Source organism: Strigops habroptila, chromosome 2 (genome assembly GCF_004027225.2).
Source record: "Strigops habroptila isolate Jane chromosome 2, bStrHab1.2.pri, whole genome shotgun sequence".
Taxonomy (NCBI): domain Eukaryota; kingdom Metazoa; phylum Chordata; class Aves; order Psittaciformes; family Psittacidae; genus Strigops; species Strigops habroptila.
The window spans coordinates 8880960-8906253 of NC_044278.2; the positions used below are offsets into that span (position 1 = coordinate 8880960).

The following is a 25294-nucleotide window of genomic DNA, read 5'->3' on the forward strand; positions in this document are numbered from 1 at the left end:
ATTTGTCCCAGCAGCAAACCACAGCCAAGAGGAAGAGGCACTGATGATGTTCGTGGCACATTTCTGGAAGAGCTTCTATCCCTAATGATACTTTGAGAGTCTAAAGCCACACTGGCTTTTCTACTGAGCTAATTCTAGCCTCTGCTGCCTTTAGTCCTTCATGTGGGACACAGGGGACACAAGCCTTTGCCACAAGCCTCGGTCTAAGAAGGCAGAAGATCACTAATGAAAATGCTGTACCAGTGATGCAGAGCACTAAAAGAGAGTCTCTAAGCTACTGTGCAACCTTAGAAACTGCCACAGCTTAAAGTACTGCTGCTGCAACCCAGAGCACACACATTTTTCCCATCTCAGATACCCATATGGACAATGACCTGGTGATTGTTATACTCAGCTTGCCAAAGTATCTTGAGATCCTCTAAGAATAACAAGTACCTAAGAGAAATCCTGCAGTTATTGATAGCATCCAGGAAACTGGAAGGCTGGCTGTGGGTTTAAATACAAGCAAGCTAAACTACAGCATATCAACTGGAAGCAAGTCATCATCCCTTCCAAAGTATGAATTAATAAGTCCAAATCCAAGAGCTGACCCAGGCTACACCCAATGCTAAAGAATCACTTACCAGCCAGCCATGCAAGCTGTGTCTTAATCTCCTCTCTTCTTTGCTGCTATTTGTTTCTAGGGTTTTGTGTTTTTACACGGATAGATTAAATTTCCTGCCAACCCACTTTCTCATTCAAACATGCTACAGAGGATGTGGAGGGAAGGAGGAAATCAGGAACAAATAATAAGCAGAAAATGGCATTAGAAGGCTTAGTGAAGAGTCTGATCTTTAGCCATGCACGCTTTAGCATGGCCCATTCCTGCACATCAGCAGCACTCTCTAAAGCAAGGGAGCCTCTATCACAGAGAGAGAAAAAGTGCTTTTTTAACTGTTGTTGTCTATGGAAACTCATTAAAGAAAATATCCCACAGCCCTGGAGTTGGGAAGTTCCAAGTTTCTTCTCCCCAAAACCCCTGCATTTGCCAATCCATGCCCAAAGCTCTTACCACGCACTATCTCCCTCTCCCCCTCAATAGCTGTAGAGATGAAACCTCTCTGGTGCCCACCAGCTGGCAACAGAGCTTTGGGCTAGTGCCAGGCTCAGGAAACGCCTTATGTGTGCCTTCTCTTGCTTAGGAGGTTGCAGACCTGGTAATTCTAGTAACATCCTCCTGGCACTTGCAATGCGCTGGGCAGACATGGAAGAAAGCAGTCTGGAAAGACACATAGACTGTCACTCTCCCTGCTTTCAAGGCTTGCTTTGTCCCTAATGTTCGCCTGGTGCCCACCTGAGCACAGACGTTCAGTGACACTGAATTCCCTTTCTCAGCACCCATATTCTCAAAACTCATCAACACATCTTGCCTTACTGTAACAAGGGCATGTTGGAGGAACCCTTGCTTTGCTGGCATCAGAAGAACAAGCTACAGGCAGGATGGCCGGCAGCACTTGGAAAAAAGCACAGGGAGAAGGGCAACTTAGTCACATCAAGCTACCTCTCACCTGCTCTGCTCCAGGTATCCCTTTAACAGAGGCCATATGAGTTAAAAGGACAGCCTGTTAGGTTTGCTCTGAAGTTAACATGTGAAAGGGATCCATTTCCTCAGTTTTCCCTGCCCTCTGCCTTAGAAATGCTGAAGACCCTCTTAAGAGAATCTGCTGAACCTTTTTGGGTGCATTTAGTGTAAGCACATGCATGCAACAGACTCATCCACCTACGAGTCATCAGCACCATGGCTGGAAGATCCCGGTTAGACACAGAAAGGCACTTGCATGCCTAAAACAGACGAAGCTGGGATGCAAAACGTTGCTTCCAAGAAAAATCCAGTAACTTGGAAAACCTTACCAATAGGTTTGATGAAACCAGAAATTTATCATGAAAAATCCCCAATGTCTTTCCTTTTAGGGGAGTGTAAAAAAAATTCAGTTTGATTTCCTCTGCCCAAATGGATCACGCAGTTACTTTGGTCCTGGGTGTTATCTGAGGCTACCCTGATGAGGTACCCTTCATGAGGACCTAAACTATGACATAAGGTGGATTGATCTCCTGAGCATCCCAGGTCCTTATGGGAAGCCAGGTAGCCTGAGACAGGACACCATCTGTTAGACTGGCTTTCTCTGGAAACTCATCTGTGTTCTGGCAATAGTTTGATGAAGTGCATGTCTCTGGGTAATTTTACTCTTTTTTAGTTCAGATGAATCAGCAGAGTTGAGTCCAAAAGCTGTAGAAGTTAAAAAAAACCTTCTGTCAGTCTACAGCTTCCCAAATGTTTTCAATTGAGCTCTCATCTACACCAGCCTCTAAAAAGATCTTGACTTCTAAAGCATGAAGCACCCTCCCATGGTTATTTCTCTGTCTCAATACTCAGATACACAGTTAATCCTTGTGCTAGAACAAGCTCTCTTCTGACGTTCTTTGGTGGAAGGTGATATAACCAATAGGTATTGACATTTCAAGTAACATAGGTGGCACCCACAGTAGTGGACAATCCCTGTTACACAGCTGGGATTGAAGGCTGTCCGCAAACTCAAGCACTTCAGTAGTGACTTCCACTGACAACCATAAAAGCTTGGGCCTTTGTTTGCTTTTTAATGATAAATAGTCACTTTGGAGCACTATCCAGTCATCTAACTGGTATTATTTTTGGCTAGATATTTATATTGCAGCAATGCCTCGCTACATACAATTTGCAGGCTAAAACTCCAGCATCCTGGGTGCTGTACAAGCCTGGTAATCTATCCTGTCTCTTAGGAAATTCTCCTCTAGATCAATAGGCAGAGCCATGCAAAAGAATGATGTAAGGGGCAAGCCATGACAAGGAATGAATAGGATAGCAGAACACTGACAGGGCTATCATGGGAATAAAATACAAAGATGCTATTAATGTCACATCAAGGTTGTACAACCAAAAGATGAAAAATGAAACAATAAGATTCCTACAACAACTTTCCAAGAATGGCAATGCTGTCATCTCATTTACTGTAAGGCCTATAGCTGAAAGCACATTTATAGGAGTATTTGAAATTAGGTGTTGAAAAATACCAAGGAATGAGAACATGATGCATGCGCAGCAGGGCTGAATTATTACTGCTGGTTTATCTGTAGGTTTCTGGTTTTAATAATCATTCTCAGAATATCTGGGGGATTTTAGAGAAGAAACAGGGAAAATTAAACACAGAGAAAAATGCAAAATCTTTGGCAAAACATCAGGTTGCCCTCACTAATAATAACCTTCTGCTAGCAGCTATTGATGTTGACTAAGAAGCATGTGCTTTCCAGTGCCCTTATGCCCTGGAAGTGTGAATCATAGAACAGTTTAGGTTGGAGAGGACATTAAGATCATCTAGTTCCAAACCCCCTGCCACGGGCATGGGCACCACACACTAAACCGTGTCACCCAAGATGCTCTGACTATGGGGATCAGCGCTTTTCTTAGCTTCTTGACAGTTTCCCCTATCAAACTTACTCAAAAGCCAAAGAAAGTCAGTGAGGACCATCCTGGTGACTGCCTTAAATTCTGACTCTGGGATGAACATGCCATGTTTCATATTGGAAAACTAATACATGAGCAAAGTTAGGCAATTTTAAAAGACATTTACCCACATCACTCAAAGCAGTGAAGGATTTTTCCCCCCAAATGGCAGAAAATAAAACTCACCTTTGTCTAGAGAAGTAGAGACCTTGGAAACCTGGGAAATTGTACTTTCAAGGGCAATGTGTCAGTCTATTATGAATGACAAAAACAAGACTATAGTACCAGTGTTCACTACAAGACTATAGTACCAGTGTTCACTACCGAACTGGCTGGCCTAAGAGCATGCAGCTCTTGGTTGCACGGTTGCTGCTTTACTGCCATTCGTATCAAGGAGGAGTATTAACAGCCAAATTGACTGTAGTTACAGAATTAGGTAAAGGGGGTGGAAAAAGCAGCAGAAGGCAGTAAGAAATTTTTTTTTTATATGAATAAAGTTTTATTGAATTTTAGACAATTAGAAAGAACAAAGAAAGAGGAGCAAACAGTCTCATGGAGGGTAGGAACCAGAAGAGCTTTCCCAGTAGAGGAGGGGACCTGCTGAGGGCAGTGTTCCTGTAAATGTCACACAGGGGTTGTTACAACAGCAGAGAGAATGTGTCTGGGCTTTTCTTTGATTGTTTTCCTTTGTGTTTTCCCCTCCCACATTAGGGTTTCTAAAGCCACTTTTCTTCCCACTTCAATCCTACCACCCAGCAGCAAAGCGAGCAGACAGGCAGGAAAGAGGATTGCTCTGGTAAACCATGTGTACACACACACAGAGCAGCCTCCTGCCTGCACGGCTGCAGGGGTTTGCACGCATTCTGGATGGAGTTGTGTAGAGGGGAAAGAAGGGAGGTTGGATTATTTCTTTTTTTCCCCTCCTTTCTGTTTTATTTTGTTTTTAAGCAAAGAAGGCACAAATTCTCAGCCAAGCTTCAAACCTAGTGCTGCCTGGGAGCCCCCAACCTCCCAGAAAGCCAGTGTGCCCATGTGGGAACCCAGCCCTCATCTCTCCCCTCCTCTTCTTCAGAGTCTGTGCTTGCATTTGAAAGGTACTGCTGGGGCAGAGGGGCCCGCCCAAGGTTTGTGCACTGCTAGGGAAAGGAAAGCCGTGCCAGGACAAGGAAAGTGGGGATGAGGAAGAGTCTGTTGGCTTAAACAGACCCTTTTTCCAATGTGAGAGCTACGGAAAGTCACCTGTGACTCCCCACATTGCTTTTCCAAGAGCAGATCTGGGATGGCTCTGGTGCTTTTGGAGGTGCCCACTGGCTTTACATGTGCAAGGGTTGGTGTTCTGCAAGAGGGCTGAGACACCCATCCAGGCATGTTCCCTTCAAGCCAGTGCTCTTTAAGAGGGTAAGTCCCAGCCCTCAGTCCAGCCCTCCAAATGGCACCAGGTTCCTTCAGCAGTTTCAACTCTTGGCTTTGATTAAGGCTATTTAGTTGCAATAGAAAAAGGATAGGTGCCAGCCACAGCCACCTCCCTGGCTGCGAGGAGATGGCAGAGCCACTGGCAGATACCACCAGTACCCGGCCGCGGGACATTGAGGGGAGTAGGGGAGGCAGAGAGATAGCATGTGGGCTTCCACAGGGCTACCCCCTCCGTTAAGCCCCTGCCTTCACTCTTTCTAAGGAGAGAGATGTGGAAACAAATCCTGCCAACCTCAGCATCTGCAAAGTCTGTGCGTGTGGGAGAATGGGAAGGAAAAGGGTGATGCCTCCATGTGAGGGCTCCAAGCACAACACGTGCCCTGCCGAGGCAGCACTGCATAGGCTGGCTAAGGAAAACCCACCATGCAAATACCAAAGCTCTGGGATTTGAAGCCACTTGCCCCAAACCAGAACAACTCAGGCAGATGCCTCTGGACCTGCCTGCTGCTCTGCCACACCACCCTGCTCCTCTCTGCCTCCTGAATAACTCCAGCAACAACCAGAACTAAAACCAAAAAGAAGCAAGCCCTACAGAAGCAGCAGTAGCAGCGACGCACCATCGCCCTGCACTGAGTGTCTCAGCAGAAGATGCTCAGAGAGCTGCATCCTCCACAGCCATGAACAACATGAGCTCTGGTGGCACCCCAAGCTAGTGCAGGAAGAATGTCCACTCTGAGGAGGACCCATGTGTGTCTGTGTGGGTTTGTGTGCGTGTTGGGGTGGGGGAAGAACTGCAGAACATAAATACAAACACTCCCCAGTCAGTGCCTTCAGCCAGCCATCCCCTTTGGCCAGGCTGGTGGCTGCGCCTTCATCTTGCCCCTCCAGCCTGGTCCATACCTCCTGGCCCTGGTGCACTGCTCTTCCTCATCCAACAGTGGGGCTGGGGCCATGGGGAGGGAGCTGGGGCTGCCATGTTGAGGCATACCCTGCCTCAGCACCTCTCCCTGCCCCAATGCAGGCTGTCGTCCTCTTGGAAATAAAACAGCAACAACAACGGAAAAAAATAATATATATATATCTCTCCCCAAGCCTCCCCGAAAGACCCAAATGGATGGAAATTGATCCCTAGAGGGAAACAAAAGCAAAAGTCCCCCCAAGGTCAGGGCCAGGTGCACGTCCCAGCCAGTGCCCAGCAGCTGGGGAGCACATCCCAACATCCCTGCTCCTCCGGCCTTGGCACATCTGCAGCATCCACCAGCACAAGGAGCTCCAATGCGGCACAGCCGAGGATGTCCCACCAGCCAGCAGCAGCTTCCAGAGGGGAGCGCAGGGGGAGAGGCAAGTGTGTGTGTGTCCCCCGCCACCTTGCTGCCTTTCAGGAAGGAGTAGGGTCTCTTTGCCCCCATCAGGTAGGAGAGGTCCCTTGCTTGGCTCTCAGCCACCGGTATGGCCCTACACAAGGGAGCCAGCCCGGCTCTGAGCGGGCACCATGACGGGGACAGCCCCGATCCGCTCCAGCGTGGCCTGGCTGACAGCATAGGAGCGAGTGTGCGGCAGCCGTGGCTTCCTGCTGACCGAGCCATTGCTGCGCATCACCTCCTGAGGGGACGGTGCCGTGCTGGCCGTCACCACCAGCGTCTTAGGGGGAGCCGGGGATGGGTGGCCGCCGTTGGCATAGACGGGGCGGGTGCTCGTGCTCCCCGAGCGGGAGAAAGGGGGCTGGTGGGCATCGTTGGCGTTGCTGAAACGGGTGAAGGAGTCTGTGGCATGGTTGGCTTTGGGGTCGTTCCAGTAGCGGCTGTTGTAGGTGTTGGAGGAGGTGAGGGTGTCATTCTCCGATGAGGATGCGTCGGCGTGGAATGTCTTCGCAGTAGAGGAACATTTGGGCGGCAGGTCATCTTCCCTGTGAAGGAGAGGGCACATGGAGGGTGCTGTCCCGCTTGTCCAACACCTCCCCACCACATCCTGCTGGGGTTAACACCATCAGTTCAAGGTGAAGGACAGCTCCAACATGAACCAGCATTACTCCTTGGTCCATTTACTCACCCCTCTTTGCAGAATCCACCTCTTTGCACATTAATTGGTCCGTGTGCCTACCACTGAAGCAAACAACCCACATTTATGTGTCTAGGGGGGCAAAACCAGTGGCTGTATCAGCCACTACTACTTCGCAGGTAGTCAGTATGACTGTACAACCAACGAAACTGACTCTTGGCAGAGCTGCAGGAAGCCACCAGAGGGAAACACTGGGAGAGTAACACCAGAGAAGACCAAAGTTCTACCTCCAGCGCTTTTCAGCTATCACTGCCTAATGTTGTGGTTCTGGATCCCCAACATGTCGTTCTCCTACAGAGCTAACACCACCAAGTCAAAGCTCTCAATAAAGGCAATACTGAAAACAAGATCTGTGATTACCGTTCTTCGTTTGCTCCCTTCATTTTCTGAACATACAAGGACATTTTCCCCTGACCGACGGGAATAAACCCAGGATTAGCAAAAGTGAGAGTTCCGATTGTCTTCCTGTCAGCCGCTGCTTTTGCTAAGCAGTCAGAGGTTCCCTGCCACCAGCTTTCCCTGCCTCTTACCTTATCTCATTGGGAATCTCCTCCTCCTCTTCTTCTTTGTGTTTATTTTTCCAGTAAAACAGTGCCACAGCCACCAACACAATGCAAACCACGAGCACAACAGCACCTGTGGCCACCGCTCCTGCAATCAGGCCAATACTCCGGGGATGGGCTGCAGGGACAATTGAACAGAGAATGGAGAAGAAATCAGCGCTGGGCTGTGGCCATCCATGAGCATTTGAAGCTAACGTAGCTTGGAAGGGGGGAAAGGCAACATCCCCTTTTCCAGGGCACAACAATCTTCTGATAGAGAGGCACATGGTGGCTCACAGCAAACATGGTTACACGCTCTACTGTCACAAGGCAGAAGCAGGTAACCAAGCCTCCCTTGGCAAAATACTTACGTGCAACGACTTGCAGGTCCAGAAGGCAAGTGCTGGTTCCAATGGCATTTGAAGCCACACATTGGTAAAGACCTGAGGACACAGTGCTGATATTTCGGAGAGTGACAGTGCCCTGGACTTGGTCTAGTCAGAGAGAAAAGAAGGATTTAAATCCCTCCCCTCCTTGAGGAAAACCATGAAAAGGCAAAGCCAGCAAATAGAGAATTTTTGTATGAAAGAAATAAATTAGGAAATAAGCTTGAGATGGAAGCACTGTGTGTGTGTGTGTGCGTGCACACACCACCCCTCCCAACCATGGACAAGATTAGGTCTTCAGGAGCTTACACTACGTGTTTCTTTTTCTTCTAATAGCTAAATTTCTGCAAATGAAAGCTTGGGAATCTCAGCATTGTGTGAGGAAAAGGAGGAAGGATGATATGTTCTATTACCTATACCCAGATCCACCTACCAAGTGGACCCTTGCACTCCCATCCCTGGGCTTCCCACCCCATGCTCTGCCAATTTTCCTCATTCTTGAATTATGTAAAATGAAAAAGCTTATGTATTCTTAAAATACACCAAAATAAAGGGCAAAAGTACAGCTATCACTACTTGGTCAGGACACCTAGACTTAGAAATCTTATGGATGGGACTTGGAGCTGGGTGATACCCAGTCTGATCAGAGCCTTGCTTTTCACGCATATGCAAGGCAGCTCTGGCAGTAGCATAGAGAACAGGGATCTTGGTATGAGAAGCTGGCAGTATTTTCCTAGGATGATTCTGCTTCCCTTCTCCCAGTTTCCAATATATGACCCTTTCATTTGGTTTAAAATTCAGGTGAGTCAGTAGCTGAGATCTCCAGCCACATGCCAACATCTGGCAACCATGCTCTCTTCCATTCAACCAGACCCTTGTTTCTCAATGGGGAACATGTTTCTGTACCAAAAACTCATGAAAATTTAAGTGGCCACTGGAGGGTACCTAGTCCACCATGGGCTCTAGGAATCTTTGTTCCAATAAAGTGACCATGCAAGTGATGGCAAACACTCAATGAGCCATGCTTCCTCTGGCGGCTCAGAGAAGGGAAAGCCTAAGCCGTCATCTGGGAAGTAAGAGTATAATCAACAGAATGAGCACCTTGTGTGGCAGTTGGGGGTAACTTGGGAATATTGTCCAGTTTCTCCCAGAGGTATGTTGGTCGGGGAATGCCTTCTTCCGAGCTGCAGGTCAGTGTGATATCGCTGCCCACGTCCAGGGACCCCTGGATTCTGCAAAGCGGGGCAGAAGGAGGAACTGCGAAAGAAGAGGGGAGGGTAACAGCAGGTCAGGAAATACAACCAAACAGTGGAGTTTCAGGCTCTTTCTGGATACGGGCTGCTGGGGAAAGCAAGGACACCGGCAACAGGTGACAAGGGGAAAAGAGGGAGGCAGCAGACAAGTACCCCTTAGGGTTTGCGAGGTGACAATTCACAAAGATTCCTAACCCACAGCCCATCAAGGTTACAGACTACTGCCGACCTTCACAGGGCCCAGTTCTCTTAGATCCCTCGCTAGAGAAAAAGGTGAACATTTCTGTCTTTGAGACAGCAAGGGTGGTGAGAGCTAATAGAGGTTGCTGTGGTCAGGTTTTGCTTTCATATCCCTATAATGGCACACACTCTGGAGTACTGAACATCCTAAGGAGCATCCAGGATTAACTGCTTTCATGAAAAGGAAGCGAAGATCTATAGTCATTCTCTTCTCCGCAAAACTGTTCTGGTCCCTTCAGCTCTCCAGGATGCCCTCATACTTAATTCATGCTTCTTTGCAACTCCACACCACAGTGCTGCCACAAAAGTTTTCTCTTCATCATAATTTAAAACTCCATTACATGTTACCTGTATATGAAGACTGTGTGCCCTACAAACTCCCACAATACCACCCCTCACCACAGGATGCCGATGGGCTTCAATGTGTACACTACCATATGTCTCTGCTATGATGCACTACCATGCACAGGGATGTCCCTATTTCTCCCCTCTCCCCCCTAACACCAGAAAACGCACCCAATACAGTAAGTCCAATGACTCCAATATTCCTGACTCCTCGGTCGGGAAGATTGTTGACTAAGCACTGGTATGTGCCAGTATCCGATAGCTGAGTGTTGTTGATGAAGATCGAGGCACTGGTGGTTGGCATTGTCACAGCAAACCCCACTCGCCCATAGAATTGGGGTGCACCACCGAAGATCTGACCCCCTTGGTAGAGAATAACCTGGAAAAGAAAGGAAAGCTCAAACAACGCTGAGTAAGGAGGAAGAACAGCATGCAAAACATGAGCTTCTGAAGCCAAAAGGAGCAGTTCCTAAAAGATCTCTAAATAACCAGACCTCAGTATACAGTTGTCCAAGGCAGACCCATCATAGCAGAGGTGTTTTCTCTAAAAGAACACGCTCTGTAGCCTATTTTATGTCAATAAAAATGTTCACAGGTAACAGAACAGATAGATACCCAAGTCTTCCAGCATAGCTGGATTGGCAGTACCAGCCTGCTTCATATAATAGTCATCACCCATCTGGATAGAACCAATGTAGAGAAGCTGAGACTTTACAGGTCAGTGAGTACTTTGCTGAAAAGCACCTGCCCAGTGGACAGCATCATTTGGGGTCTCAGCCAGTAAGGTGCTGCCATGATTTGACACTTACTAAAGATCATTGGGATGAACTGAATGACGGGCAATGTAACCCTTGAACCTGCACAGCCTCTACCAGTCAGGCAGCTTACACAGCTGTACATATTCAGACCAAGTTCCTGAGAAGCAAGTACTCATCAGTGCAGGTTCTCACAACTGAATACCACCTGTGATGGGGGCAGTGGGACCCAAGACAGATGCATTTCAGAGCAATGGCGATGTTCTGCTGTCAGAGTTTGTGGGCAAAAAACAGATCTCAGCTTATGATTCGTGTGCCCACCATGACAGACTCTCATTTGCTGATGTTCATAGGAATGGCACTTGCATAAGCAACTGACAGTGCAAAAGAAGAGAAGCAAAAGGACAGATGAGTCTATGAATTGAGTTATAGCACATTTGACATAGATTTCACCAGTTTAAGCCTGACGCTGCTTCCAGGTCCTCCAAATCCAATATACAGTGCACCAAAACCTGGATTACATCTCCTGTGCTCTTCTGAACACAAAGGTCCAGGGCAGCAATACAGTACCACATACACCTGCACACCCAACTGCACTTCCAGCCAAGGTGGCCAAGGACACGATGTGCATCACTTAATAAGGCACTGAAGAAAACAGATTCATGTTAAGATCCAGGGGGCATGTTCAGCAATGAAGGCACAATGAAGTTCTGGGACAACCGGAGACTCAGTGTTGTAAAGCATCTACACCCAGATCAGCACAAAAAGGGTGAGGTAAAGGAAATCCCCAAAGAAATACATGCTCCAGTAAGAAAGGACCTACCTGTTGAGGCTGGTTGGCGTTAGAAAGAGGAATGACCATCCAAATGACATTAAGGTTAGTGAGAGCAGCGTTAGTGGTGAAGGTGCAGGGTAATACTGCTGTCTGGCCTCGTGCAACCTGGATACTCCCTGAACTGACTGACACCTCCAGAGGACACACCAGACCTGGAAAGAGAAGGACACCTAGTTCAAGCATTGCAAGTGGCCCCATACACTTGCAGGTCATGACAGCAGCATCCTGGTTTTGCACAGTTACACCTTACCGATTATTTCAGGCTGAAAAGAATTATATTCCTCCTTCAACAGATCAGGCTGCTCTCATGCAGACCTTTTTCACAAACACATGCAGATAGGTGGCCCTTTTAAGTGACAACACTCTAGTTTCAGAGCCTCTGAAAACAATAGGTTTTGTTTTGGCAACAGAGAAAGAGCTGTAGGAGCAGCCAAGCTGGGGGTAAGAGATAACAAAGTGTGTTTTCAAACCCATCAATCTTAAGGGTATCCAACATCACTGAAACATAAAAGGAAACTGCATTCCAAAAGTCTTCACCAAGAGGTAAGAAGTGTTCTCCCCCTACTTCTATGCCTCATAAAGTCTCGCATGAGCAGAAACATTTTAGTGCTACTTTTAAAGGGTTAAAAATGTGAAACTCTTACAGACCAGGTATTACTATCTAGCTGCTGAAAAATGACTACTGATAATGAAGGACCTCATCAAATCTCATTTATTTCCCAGCATTTCCACCATTCACTTATTTGCATTCCACACAGGCTGGACAAGGGCTCAAAGCCTGATAAGCCCCAGCTTTCCAGCACAGCAGCTAAAAGGCTGAAGGTTTTAGACTGCAAGTCACACAGGAAAATGCCTCCTACTGCCAATATCTTGTCAAATGAAACTAACTAAGGAGTAACCATCACTGTTTTGAGCACCACTGAAATTCTTTAAACCATTTTTCCGCCAAAAATCAAAATATTGACTCCAAAAACCATCTCTCTATATGACAGCTCACCATCTTCTTGTTCAAAGCATGTGGGAGGCTGCTGGAGAAGAAGGCAAAGAGTTTTCAAGCTCTTAGGCAATATCAGAATATTGTTAGTACCTAGGTGTAGTCCATGGACCACACTATCGTCTTGCTGACTCCAGGAAAGGCTGCCAGCAAAGCTCCTATTTTCTGCTAAGAGACACTGGTTTGCTGAAGGTGAAATGCTTCATGAGAATAAGCTTTAATCTGAACTACGAAAAAATCAAACAGGATGATTTCTGAGCAAAAGATAAGTGTTCTTCCACACACTTGTCTGCTGTGGGATCCTTGCCAGCCTTCCTAATGGAGAGATGGGCTGCTCAGAGCCTGGAGGCACTGAGCTTCAGATGCTACAGATCCAAAGTTTCTAGCACCTGAAGAGCCTATGATGAGTGTCTGGGTTTGGACTGATTGCCCTGTAGCTGCAATACCCCAGGACATTGCAAAACCTCCCTCCTCCATGTCTGCCTCCTCAAAAGCCTCAGGTAGTTGAGGGAGGCTCAGAAGTGCTTCAGAACACAGCTAGACAAAATGCCATTTTAATGTCTCCAAGTGAAATTCATTACTTTCTTACTTTGCAGGAAAAAAACCCCCGACTTTCCTCGCAGGCTTGGAACATATTTAAAAGTACGGAATTTCGGAAAGTCCTAGGGAAACAGTTCATCTCTGGTGCTAACATCTCAGAGAATTGGGTGCCTGGATGAGGAGCAGCTGGTGAAAGCTTCAATTCCATCAATCTCCTATGCAGGGCTGTCAGCAGCAAGTGGAAGTAAATCATTTGAAGAGCCAGTAATAAGCATCACCTTTATTACAAAGCATCTGCCTTCCAGTTGCATCTGTGGTCAACAGACTGGGAATGGTTTTGTACTCCTCATTTGCTTATGGCTGGCCAAGCAGTGGCAGTAGCCCAAAGCCCAGAAGTGATCCATGTCAAGTTTGGAGATGGCTTTTACTGAATATGACCCTGATGAGGGATCATATTTTCTGCAGACCTAGAGTTGAAGGCTACCTTGCCATGACTACTCATCCAGTCTAGTATCATCCATGGGCTAAACAGTGTGCAGAGTTACAACAATTTGGACATTTATTGGATTAACCTCTTATTCCAACATGGTGCAGAAAGCTCTTCTGCCATGTTCAGTGTAGATTTAATGAGATGCTTTCCATGAGAGGAAAAACAACTACTCATCTGATTGGAACAGCAGCACGTGTTCTTCAGCCCCATTCCTTATGCCCTCCAAGAAAACCCCACACATTCAAATTCTTGTCATTCAGAAAAAATAATGCTTAAGTGTGAGTTATTCACTAACAGTAAATTCACTGGAAAAGACAGAGTTTCCAGTTTGCATTGCAAGTTTAGTTACATCAATCAATCATCAAGCTGATGTGATTTTCATACCTTACCACCCTCTTGCTTCTCCTAATATTTACTATTAGTTGATTGCAAACATCCTGCAGAATAATAAAAACACTAAAATAGAACACGCATAATTTCTTCACTTTAAAAATATCTCTTCAATACATTTGGGAATTTCCCAATCTACTTATGAACACTTTATAAAAAGGAAAGAAACATATAATATTCCCTTTGCTTTGCCAGTACCCGACTCCTGCTCTGCGGCACCCCACAGCCCACATAATCTCCTTCCCTTTTCAAGGAACCACAGCATCCTTTTTAATTTGAATGCCATGAAGTGGTTTCAGGGGAGAAGGGAATGCACTAAGGCAGAGCTGAGGTCACTGTCCATTTCTCTTGCCAAGGGGAGCTGCTTTGAAGCTGCCATGCGAGATGAGCACCCCACACAGACCATGCTGTCCTGTTAAACCTGTCTTGTTAAACCACCTGGCAAGCCAGCTCCTCAGACTTGTCTTTGCCTCATGTATCCCAGGGCCTGTCAGCTGCTCTTTGGCCCTGAATGTGTACAAGAAAGGAGGCACTTAAAGACAAGGACTCGTTTTGTCAAGCTAAGTGGCACCTGCAGGGCTACAGCTGGGGAAAACACACACAACCGCTTCTGACAAGTAAGCTTAAACAAGGCAATAGGAGAGTCAGGAGACCAAATGTAGGCAAAGTCCTCTTCCACCAGCATAAACAAGGGAAGTAGGTGTGTTAGCACAGCACCTGGGGGGCATTACTACAACACAACTCCTTTCTAAGGGGGACAGTTGAACGACCAAAGATCAAATCTTCCTTAGAAACTACAGTGTCTTTCTTTGTATCTCAGACTAAGTATCTACGTGGCTGCATCCTTCCACACCAATACTCACGGCCCAAAACACAGGCGGATGCTCACAAAGAAACATACACTTATGAACCTGTATGCCCAGGAAGACACCTAGTAGGAAAACTCAACCAAATGATATATGTTTAAACATTCCAAATTTCGGAGTTGCAAAAACGTGGCTTTGCATTAATGCAAAAAGAGGGAGGCAGGGGAGAAAGGGAGGAAGAGATTTCAAATTTAGCATATCCATTGGGATGAGGATTTTTCAATGCAGCCTAAGGAATAAGGACTTGAATCCCCTTGGGTAAATACAAATGCAAATATAGACATATGCACATACATACAGCCCATCTACTAAGTAAAATTGCACGTAAGAGATCAGAAAAAACACGCAAAGGATATTTTAAAGGATCTCCTTTTGCAAAGGCACACAATTCAGATCTTTTCTAAGCATTCAAAGAAGTTTAATGACTTGTGAGAGACAACAAGCATAGATCACGACAAATCATCTCTTAGAATTGGATTACAATGGCCATGACACCCTCTCTTGTATGTGCAGACTTCTTACTTAGTAGTTAAGCAACCCTGTAAGCAGCATGCCTGGAGGAAGAGCAGGGTACACCACTGTCAGCAGAAAGAGGAATGGGCCCTTCCTGTACGTAGGACACTTTGATCTTAGCTTGATTCAGCAAAGGCTTTCTCCTTTGATCCTGATGCAGCAAGCTCCCATCACTAATTAGAACAGATGCTCCACTTTTGCATCCCCTATCCGGGACCCAGCCAGCAGAACAGTGTTTTGGCTATAGAGGCTCTTTTCGAGTTTCTTCATGTTTCCAGGACCAAGTAATTATTCTGGCAACAGATCACTCTGATTTCATTTGTGATAGCTCACTGCTGGTTTTCCAAGTAAGCTTAGCTCCCTCCCCTGCATCCATGAAGGAGTCTGTACAGATAGTTCATATGACATGACACAAGTGTGTAAGGCCCAGTCCCACAACCAGCATTTGCCTCCCTGTTGGGCATGAAGGGGGAAGGCAGGTGCTGCCACATGTTTACTAGCTGTCCTACAAGGGTTGTAAGCCTGAGAGGCTTCAGAATACACGAGATGCAGTGAAGCTGAAAGACATGGGCACATCTTAGCACTTTGACTAAATCGACTGAAAATGTTCCCAGCTTCCACTCGTTTCCAATCTCTGTGCTAGAGATTACCAGCAAGACCAGCAAATTACCTTGGCTGACAGTGAGTGAAGACTTCCACCACCATCACTTCACATCAATAGGCCAGATTATAACACGAACACCCGATGCACAATCACCAGTCCATGTCACCATGATGACAGGCAGTCAAAGACCACAAGGACCTCAGAGTCTGTGCCTTCGGGAAGCACTGTGGTCACACTGTTGAAGTTGTGCAAAGGGCACGTCCTCCTCTACTGCTGGATCATCCCCAGCATTTGGTTTTCAGATGCAACCATGCTCAGAGAGATATCCGGGTATCACTGGCTGAGTTGCAGTATAGAGCACAGACAGTATAGTGCACTATATTTAGCGTTGATCTCCCAGGACCACAGAAAAATTAAGGTTTCCTTGGAGGATCATTCACACCACAGAAGTCAAGCTCCTGCCTCACTTACTTCTAGAGATCACTCTCTACTTTGCAAGCACCCCCAAGTACTCTTGGCAAGTCAGCAGCATTTGGCACCTGCTAGCAGCAACCTCCTGATACACAGTGGCGTGGAAAGCTGGGCTAGCATGACGTTGCATATGCAGAAGCCAGAGTACAGGTTCACTCTGCAGTGCTGGCAAGCCAGGGAAGCAAACACCCAGGGGAAAAAGGAGGGAGGGAGGTGTGAAAGGGATGAAAAAACTCAGCTGTGTGCATTCTGCATCTCTAGACCTCAAGGGAAAACACACAGAAATGTGTGTGGCTGGGGGGCGAAATGAGAATAAAGCTTCAAGTTCTATCAGCTTGCATCTGAAACCCAGGGAATGGCTCCCCCATCCATCCTGGCGCAATTAGCAACCCTGTTGCCACGTGCTGGGGAAGATGCCTTTGGCAGTATGACATTTTGGGTCCCTTGTTAGAAAGGCAAAGATGAGGTCGCTCAAAAGCTTCAAGAACAGGGTAGGAACAGAGTGTTTAATCTAGCGACAGAGGGAGAAACTGCAGAAAAGTCTTTTTCCTAAAATAAAAGGAAAACACAAGTCGCTGTGCCTTTGACCTGCCTCACATCTCTGAGTCTGGGACCAAAGCTGCCTTCTGTGCTAAAAAGGAGACATATCTCCCACTCCAAATGAGCTGAGGTACGTTGCCAACCCAACACACTGAGAGTAGCAAAACCCATACCAAAGAAGGAGTGACTCAGCTGGAGGAGACAGTAGTAGATGCAGGGAGGACTTCTGCCACAGGACCTGCTAGTGCAGCCACTATTCAAAGGCCTCTGAAGGATCTGACTTGCAGTTACAAGCACTGATACCACTGAAGTTATCCAGCATGATATGACAGCATCCAAACAGGCTGCTCGACAAGCTGCCTGCATACTGGTCTTGCCCATTCTCACTACGGATGTGTTATCCCCGCTAGTTCAGGATCTATCTAACAAAAAGCAGTATTCGCTCAGCCTAGTATCTGGAGGCAGCTTGCAGTAGACTTTAAACTGCTTGTGGAACCAATATCACCAAGCACAGGTCTGAATTAATGCCCAGCTGGGCTGAACTATTTTCAGTTCACTAAGGAAATCCTACCATGGAAAAACTTCCAGCCTCCAAATGTTTTCTGCAGGGCAGGCATCTGGGACAGATGCACACTGCCATAGTAAACTGTACCCTGGGGCCAATGTGCCCTAGCACAAACTTTCCTGGGGAGGATGCTTGGTAGAGACCTACTTGGGACAATTATGCTGGGAGCAATAGTGAGAAGAAGGGACGGCTCCACTACACTATAGTCCTTCTGCTAGCTCGCAGAAAGGAGAAGGCAAACTTTGGCCCACACACATCTGGAGGGTGATTGCACCCATGCCCTAGTTTGTGGGCATCTGTTGTACAGGTAAGCCTATTCCCTTTATTTGAACAGGGGCAACACCCCAAAATAAGGCTCGTGCTGGCTCTTTCTGGCTCACAGGTCTAGTAATGGGGTAGTAACTTGACAGTGTATGAGGTAAAATATCCAACTCTTCCCTTCCTATCTTTTCTGGCTCTGCAGGATAGGCTGGAACAAACAGTGTGAAAACTATTACACCTAGCATGGGTTTAGAGCACCATTTCCATAACACAGGTGTTAAATATACATTGACACTAGCTTTTCCTCTGAGGTGTGTGCAGTATTACTCTTTCTGTTAAACACAGGTCAAAAGCCAAGTTAACATGTAAGCACCTTTATCCCTGCAGAAATCATCAGGCACAACTGCTGCTATCTAGTCATCTGTCCGGCATAAAACCTCCCAAATAAATAGATCCATTTTACCACAGTAAGAGCAGTCCCAGGATTGCTGCCCACCCTGTGGGATATGCGGGCTAGCAGACACTAATCCAGGGAGAAAACACAACATCAGGGTCTTTAATTCAAGCCCTGCAGCTTTTCTTGCCAAGAACCAGACCAGCTGATCAGGGACATTGGCTACCTGTAAACCTGTGCTGATCATACAGACCTTTCTGCCTTATCATTTATAACCTCATCTGAACTAGACAGAAAGCTAACAGTAAAAGTTCCTGCTGACCCACTCTGCCCTGGCCTCCACTGCTGCCCTGGTGAATAGCAGTCTCTACCACCCTTGCCATCCTCCCTTTCAGAAATAGGTCTTTCTCTGCAGACCAGCTGGGAGGAGGATTTCAAACAACTGTCTGATTGAGATGACACGAAGCACATCTTCCTGCCACTGACCTTCCCAACCCGCAGCCATGGGCAGGATGAAAGCTGGACTTTAAGACCAAAAACAGGCAGAAAAGCTTTTGGCTATATGTACTTCAAGAATGGTGTCAGTTGCCTCCCATCGATTCCTTCCCCATTTCTGGAAGAGATTCCTTGTGTCCTGCTGAGCAAGTCAATCAGCTCCAGGAGGTTAGAGGATCCCTGTTAGTGTGGGATCCTCATTTGCTCAGGTTTAGACCTCAAGGGTTTGATTTGCTGAACTGCTAAGCATTCAAAGCTGCTAGGGAAATCAAGAGGGGCTGCGCTCTGCATGTAGCAGGGATCAGATGATGTTAAGCTCTCTGTGTGACCTGAATGTGGCTCTTCCAACACATCTTAATCCTTGTGTTTAATTAGTCACAGTCTTCAAACGCAAAAGTGTTAGAGCAGCTTGCTAACGTGTGGGAACAAGAACACAAATCTGGTTTACAGATGCCATGGTGAGAGCAGGGTTGGGAGCCCAATGACCCAAAGGTCCTTTCCAATTCTGGACTCCTGCTGTGCTCCCAGTACTGTTTCCTGCTCTGTGTCTCTATCCAGCCTGTCTGAAGCTGCCTTCTTCTCATCTCCTGCTAGCTGGGATGGTTGCCTTGCATCTCTGCTGCCTTGGATGATGCAGTATGCATGCAAGTTAGAGATAAAAAACCAACTGCACTGTATTAGAGCAAGATTATAAAAATAGGAAGGGACATCGATAGGAACAAAATTAGAATCTGCAGTGACATTAGCTAGGATAAAACTAATCAATGGCCATGCTCTGAGGCATAAGTTAATCCCCTCTCCATGGAATAGTGTTGCACAATTAGGTACATTATGGAAAGTTTAACACTTCCCTCCGATGCATGCGGCATTGGCTGGAGACAGAGACTGCTGTGATCTGAGCTGGCAGTCCTTGAGTTCGCAGCATTTGCAGGAGAATCAGGGAGCAGCTGCACTACTGAGGTTGGGGAATTGTGTGCTTTAGCAGATGAGCAAGACCAGAGGGGACCGGGAACTCAAGTGCTCACTCATTGCTCCCTGAATTGAAAGAGTGGATGGGGAGGTAAGCCTAATTTAGCCCACTTTATAGGACCATTTGGTGTCAACTTTGCCCATTCCTGGCTGTGCCCAGCATTAGAGTCATCAGTGACTCATCCTCCCAGGACTCAGGTGGGCAAATCAGGAGGAGCATGCAATCTGTCTACAGAAGATGGCTGAAGGCCACAATGAGGCAGCATACCCAAGGTACAAACAGGGCACTGTGTCCTTGCAATAGGGGTGCCAGTCATTTCTTTCCATCCTAAGGTCCTCCAGAGAGGCTTGAAGCACTGTATTCCAAATCATAGGTGCAGGCAAAGAGGAAAGTGAAGGTTTAGCTGAGCTTAGAAAGGTATCTCCCTATTCTGCGTCTTCTACAAAGCTGAGACTGTCAAACACAGTCCTTCCTCCTTCACCCCTAGTGCTGTGATAGATCAGCTCTGGCGAATCCTGCTGCAGTTACTTAAGATGCTGCCATCCTCTGCTTTTTGTCTTGTCACTCAGCACAAGATTATTGCCCCCAGACCAGCAAAAGCAGAAAGGAAGCTGTGCCTCCATCTCACAGCCAGGCATTAATAAGCAGAACCTGTTGAGGAAGGTGTAAGGATAGGCTAACTTGTTTTGCTGTGAAAGAGGAAAACTGCATTGCAGACACACAGTCCTGCTCTGCTCACTGCTATAGCGGAGGCATCATCCAACAATAATGAACATGTAGGGGTGGGAATGTTTTAAATGACCATGGACAACTTAGGAGGTTACTTTAGCTGAAGGGACTTGGGAATGAAAACTTATCAAATGTTCATGGCAAGTACATTTAAGGTGGGAAGCTCAGCTTGGGTTTGCAAAGAGCCTGCAACAACAGCTCAGAGCTGCAGATTTTCCCATTATCTAGCTCAGATGCCAAAATAAACCTCTCGCATCCCTCCTCTTAATTATCTCGCTGCTTGTCAGTCACATCAGAAAGGAAAATGCACCTTTTACAGCAAAGATTTATACCTATGTTTCCTGAAAGAGGAAAAAGGCATGGAGTTAACTGAGAGCTGCAAAGGTGTACATTGGTTTCATTTGCTTAAAACAGGTTGCAAAACCTCACGGAAGCCAGCTTTTAACATTTGGGAAACACCACCATGGCCAGTCACTGTCTCTGAAAGCATCCTCAAGCACCCCCATGGGTATCTGTAACCACACCTGGGGCCAGCTGAGCCCACGTCATGCAAAGTACAGAATGAGGCTGCATGAGATAAGAGCTGTATGTAACTTGCTTACCCCAGAGCAGAAGACTAATTAGAGCTTTCCCCAGGATCTAAGAGCAAAACCAGGCTCGAGTTCCCTCCTGCCCATCCCATTTCTTTGCTAGTATCTTCCCAGCACAGCCCAGTCAGCAGAGATGTGTTTCGCTGTGGACCAGTGCCAAGTGCTGGCAACAGCATGTGACATTGCTGACAAAGCAAAGTTACCTCCTTTGGGACAACAAGGCATCCACTGGTGCCTCTGCAAGAGAAATGGATCTGCTCCCAACACTGGGGAACAGCCAGGGTTAGGAAGCTGGAATTAAAAGAGGTCGGCAAAACTCTGCTAAGACACTCACTTCTATTTTCTGTTTGCCGAGCCATAAAATATACATTAACGGCCCAGCAGCTTTGTAAATGATTTATGGTCAAAAGAATAAATTTCTTCCTTCTCCCCTGGCTTAAAAAAAAAAAACAAAACAGAAGTGCAACATAGTGATAAACTGCTTAATAAGGGAAAACAACTGGAGGTTTAAATACGCTCAATGCTATATCGAGTGGGAAGGACAGAGGCAATAAGGAATAAGATTAACTCCCAGTAAGGGGAGCTGGTACAGAGGAAAGCAGGATGACAGGGTGGGCAGGCTGGAATATATGATTTGTGTGTGGAGGGGAGAGGCAGGAGCGCTGGGTGCAGCTGGATGGGAAAAGAAGTGAGGATGGGGGAAGGAGAACGGGCTCATCAGTAACTTGTAACACTTCAACACAGAATGCATTGAAAGATATGTGTTCTGCATATATCTCCACCTCCTGCCCCCATTACAGGAAAAAGGCCATTGAAACACAGGCTTCAAACTCACACCTGAGTGGCTTTTTCACCTACCCTGACACAGCCATCATTAGGTCTAACTCCAGTGCACCTAGTCCTGACCTACAGTTCAACTACTTTTACCCAAAGCATCTAGAGTTATGTTGATCCTTTCTCAAAAAGAAGAAAAGGCAGCGGCGATGGATAAAATAGGGACAGTGCTCGCCCTAGGAGGCACAGGCTGGGTGAAGATGCAGGGAAACTCTGCTGCATGGCTCCCTCCCTGCAGACACTAGTGATATCCTCTGAGAATCTCAGGTGGCTTCTTGATGCTGCTGCACCTTCAAGAAATGATGAGGCAGCAAGAGAACAGGAACAAGATGCATCTACCCACCCAGATATTGATGAGATCCACCACAAACAGGAGTGCATATGTGCAACGTGCACATACGACACAAGCCTACTGAGGCCATGGGAGCAGCATGGGAGCTAGGACTTGGGTTAGGGAAGTGAAGGGGACCATGAATAGAAAGGGGTAGGAAATAAATCCTCATGAAATGGCTATGCATCTCCAAGCTAAATGCAGGAGAGCTATGCCAGTGCTTTGTGGAGTACCCACCTTAGCTGCCTTCCCCCACTACCAGGATACTCCAGCACCATCATCACCCTGTGGTTGGTTATGATGGGCTGGTCCCTCAACAAAGGGGTGCCTAATGCAAACCAAAATAAAATTAAATAATTTTAAATCAAAGCAACCCCTGAGAAGACAGAAATCAGCCATTTCTGAGAAGAAAAGTTTTCATTTATAGAGTGATGCCATTCTCCTTGAAGTCAGGAAGGACCATCACCAGAATGAGTCTAAAAGGGTCTGGTCCGGCAACCCACAACTTTCAGCTGAGGCAATACCAACAAGGTGGCTGCCTGCTTTCCACCCCAGTTTTGTCTCTCATGTATGAAATGTTCTCATCCTATGGAGTACACAAGCTTTGCAAGCGAAAGGATATTTGGGAGATATTCTTTGGTTTTCACCATGCCTTTGAGCTCCCCTACAATTTTTTGTGCTCTGTGAGTCCTATTTCATCTATGCATGGCCAGCAGTGCCCACATGGATGGGCTGATTCGGCCACAGATACCCAGGCTGGTTTGATATGCCCTAGCAATTCCACTAAAGGCAGTTAAGTCACTGGAAATATACTTGATGTTTCAGAATTAAGCACATGTTTAAATATCCTGCCAAATTGGGCTTAAAGCTCTAATCACATTTGCAGCCATTTTGATAACAAAACTCCTGCGGCCCACTGATGTGAGAGAGAGACTTTAAGTGAGAACGTGCATCTGAAGCTTCCCTGTCTCATACATGATGCTTAAAACAAGCCTGATAAAAGCAGTCCAAGTCTCCAAAGGCAGTCAGGTTGAAACTAGCTTTCATAGGGATGTTCAAAGACATAGACTTCAGTATCTTAAATTTTGTTAATCCCAAACTGCTTTGGATTTAAAACTATTAAAATTATTAAAAACAATCAGAAAAGAAACAAACAAAAAAGGCATGGTCTTTTTTCATTTAAATTGAAAAGGTAGGAAAAGCCAATTTGTCTTCCGATCTGGCAAATGTCAGGTCAGTAATTGAATGTTTCCGATTATGAGTTGAGCTGTCTGAAAGAGGTTGTAAAAGGACAATTTTCCACTGGGAAAAAAAGAAAAGAGTTTTCATTAAAATCAAAATAGGTTGTAAGAATATCACCTTTGATGACATTTTCAGTGAGTGAAGACAAAATGAATTGCTTTGACTTTCCCATTTAATTATGGTAATATTGGCATACTTCAGTTCAATAAGGTAAAAACACTTTATTTCAATCTATTTAAAACTTTTGCCATATATTTAGTTACTACATAAATTCTGACTTCTCATGATTTTATTCAGTGCTGGTACAGTGTTATACATACACATACTTAATATGCTGTGGCCTTTCAACATCATGTGAACAGCATCTTTTCTCAATGGAAATTTCCCCTGATTTTTGTTCGACTCACTGAAAAATCTGGACTCTCACTGTCATGTGAGACAAAACAGAGAGGATACATTAGGACTTCCCTGGAATAGATGAGCAGTTTGTTACCAGCTTTACCTACAAACGATCCCAGCCCAGCTGGAACTAGATGATCTTAAGGTCCTTTCCAAACCTAACCATTCTATGACTCTATGAAGAGTTCAGGAGCTATAGGTGTGTCCATGTGAAGTTTGGTCCTGATGTTGCTCAATGGCCAGATCAGGCACAGACGCTTCCACACATGAGCCACAGCAACACATCTATTTAGGTACTTTGCAGTCCTTTCCCTGAATGAGACTCGCTTCCTCTTCTCCACCCTCTCCAGCCATTTGGGCTAATCATTCCCACATCGCTTGGTGGAAGCAGGACCAACAGATAGAATGTGAGCAATCAGATTATTGCAAACCTGCTGCCTGTCTGCTGTGTCCCCTTTTGGCATGTGGGTATGTGCCAGCACAGGGCGCAAAGGGAAACAAGTCCTGATGCTGAGAGGCTCTCTCTGCTCACAGTCTACCCAGGGTTGAGCCATCTGTAGCTCTAAGCATCCAATATAAGATGATTGAGCCTGTTTTATTCACAAATGCTGAGCATCCTCACCTCCAGCTGGTGACAGCCCTCTAGTTGGGTACCCAGCATCATACTGAAAAACCCCAAGTGCAGAAAGCTGCACACGTAGCTCTACAATATGCTAGCAGGTAAGGCACTGGGGCAACGCAGAGAGTCCCCATTTTGCAGTGAGGAAAACCAAAATGGAGAGAAGGTATAACTCACCTACACACCACACAGCAAGTCAATGGCGAGACAAGAATAGGACTTTGGCGTGTGATTCATGGGTCTTGCTCTGCCCATTAATCACGCTCTCCAGCACTGTGCCAAGTATTAGTATTGGTTTCAAATTAACACACACATTTCTTATCAAGGAGGAAAAAAAATAGTCAAGAAGGTTCACTATGTTCAGCTCTGTTGGGGGCCAACGCAACTGTAAGAGCAAATGCTTTCTGCAAGAGGCCCTGCCCCAAAGTGCTGCAGGCAGGGAGGCATGCAATACTACCTTGAAGGAAGTGTCAGATGAACACAGAATGCTCCAAACCTCTTAAACAGCTTTTCAAAACACACAGAGTACCACCATAACATGTTTGAAATGCAAGAAAGAGGCTTTGTGAATGAAGATGCTGTTTAAGACAACGGTCCTTCCACCTCCTTCTCTGATGCCAGGAGTTACCCATGGGTGCCCAAGTCTCACAGTGCTGTCTGATTTTACGCTTGCCCTGTCTTTCTCCTGTTCTCCAATGTCCTAAATTCCCTTTTACAGAACTTGGTAACTTTTGCAAACACAAAGCTGGAACAGGCTTTCCTCATCTTTAAGAGTCAGAATCTCAGGAAAGCACTTTGCAAACGTTCCCCCTCTGTAACAGATGCAAGAAGCTGCTTGTGCCCAGGCAGCAAAGGACACAACTACTCTGAATGAAGAAGGATTTCTGCACAGCTGGCTCAGTTCTTCACACAGATGTTGTCACTCCTGCCAAGTATAAGAGCACACTGAGCAGCATTAATATGAAAAAGCGCAAAGCGGACACTGGTTTAACAACAAGTTGAGAATTCCCCAAGCACAGCCTGGATGCTGGGTTTCCCCTTTCATTTGGTTTTTTACTTTTATGCCCCCAAGGTGGGGATGCAAAATGGAACAAAACCATAAGAAGCCACTGA

The 25294-nt window shown here is 46.3% G+C and overlaps 1 protein-coding gene across 3 annotated transcripts in view; it reads right to left on the reverse strand.

Annotated features, from left to right (window-relative positions):
• Nucleotides 1–4457: 4457 nt before the first annotated feature.
• Nucleotides 4458–25294, reverse strand: part of IGSF11 (immunoglobulin superfamily member 11) — a 105184-nt gene continuing 84347 nt past the window's right edge. For 2 of the 3 annotated variants that reach the window (XM_030471915.1, XM_030471917.1), the window contains exons 2-7: nt 11333–11496; nt 9926–10133; nt 9018–9173; nt 7902–8024; nt 7519–7669; nt 4458–6836 (exon numbers count right to left, since the gene is read on the reverse strand). In XM_030471915.1, the coding sequence (XP_030327775.1) occupies nt 6386–6836; nt 7519–7669; nt 7902–8024; nt 9018–9173; nt 9926–10133; nt 11333–11496 (1253 nt within the window). In that variant the 3' untranslated portion in view covers nt 4458–6385. The remainder of the gene's footprint in view (nt 6837–7518; nt 7670–7901; nt 8025–9017; nt 9174–9925; nt 10134–11332; nt 11497–25294) is intronic. The other variant, XM_030471916.1, reaches the window with a different exon arrangement.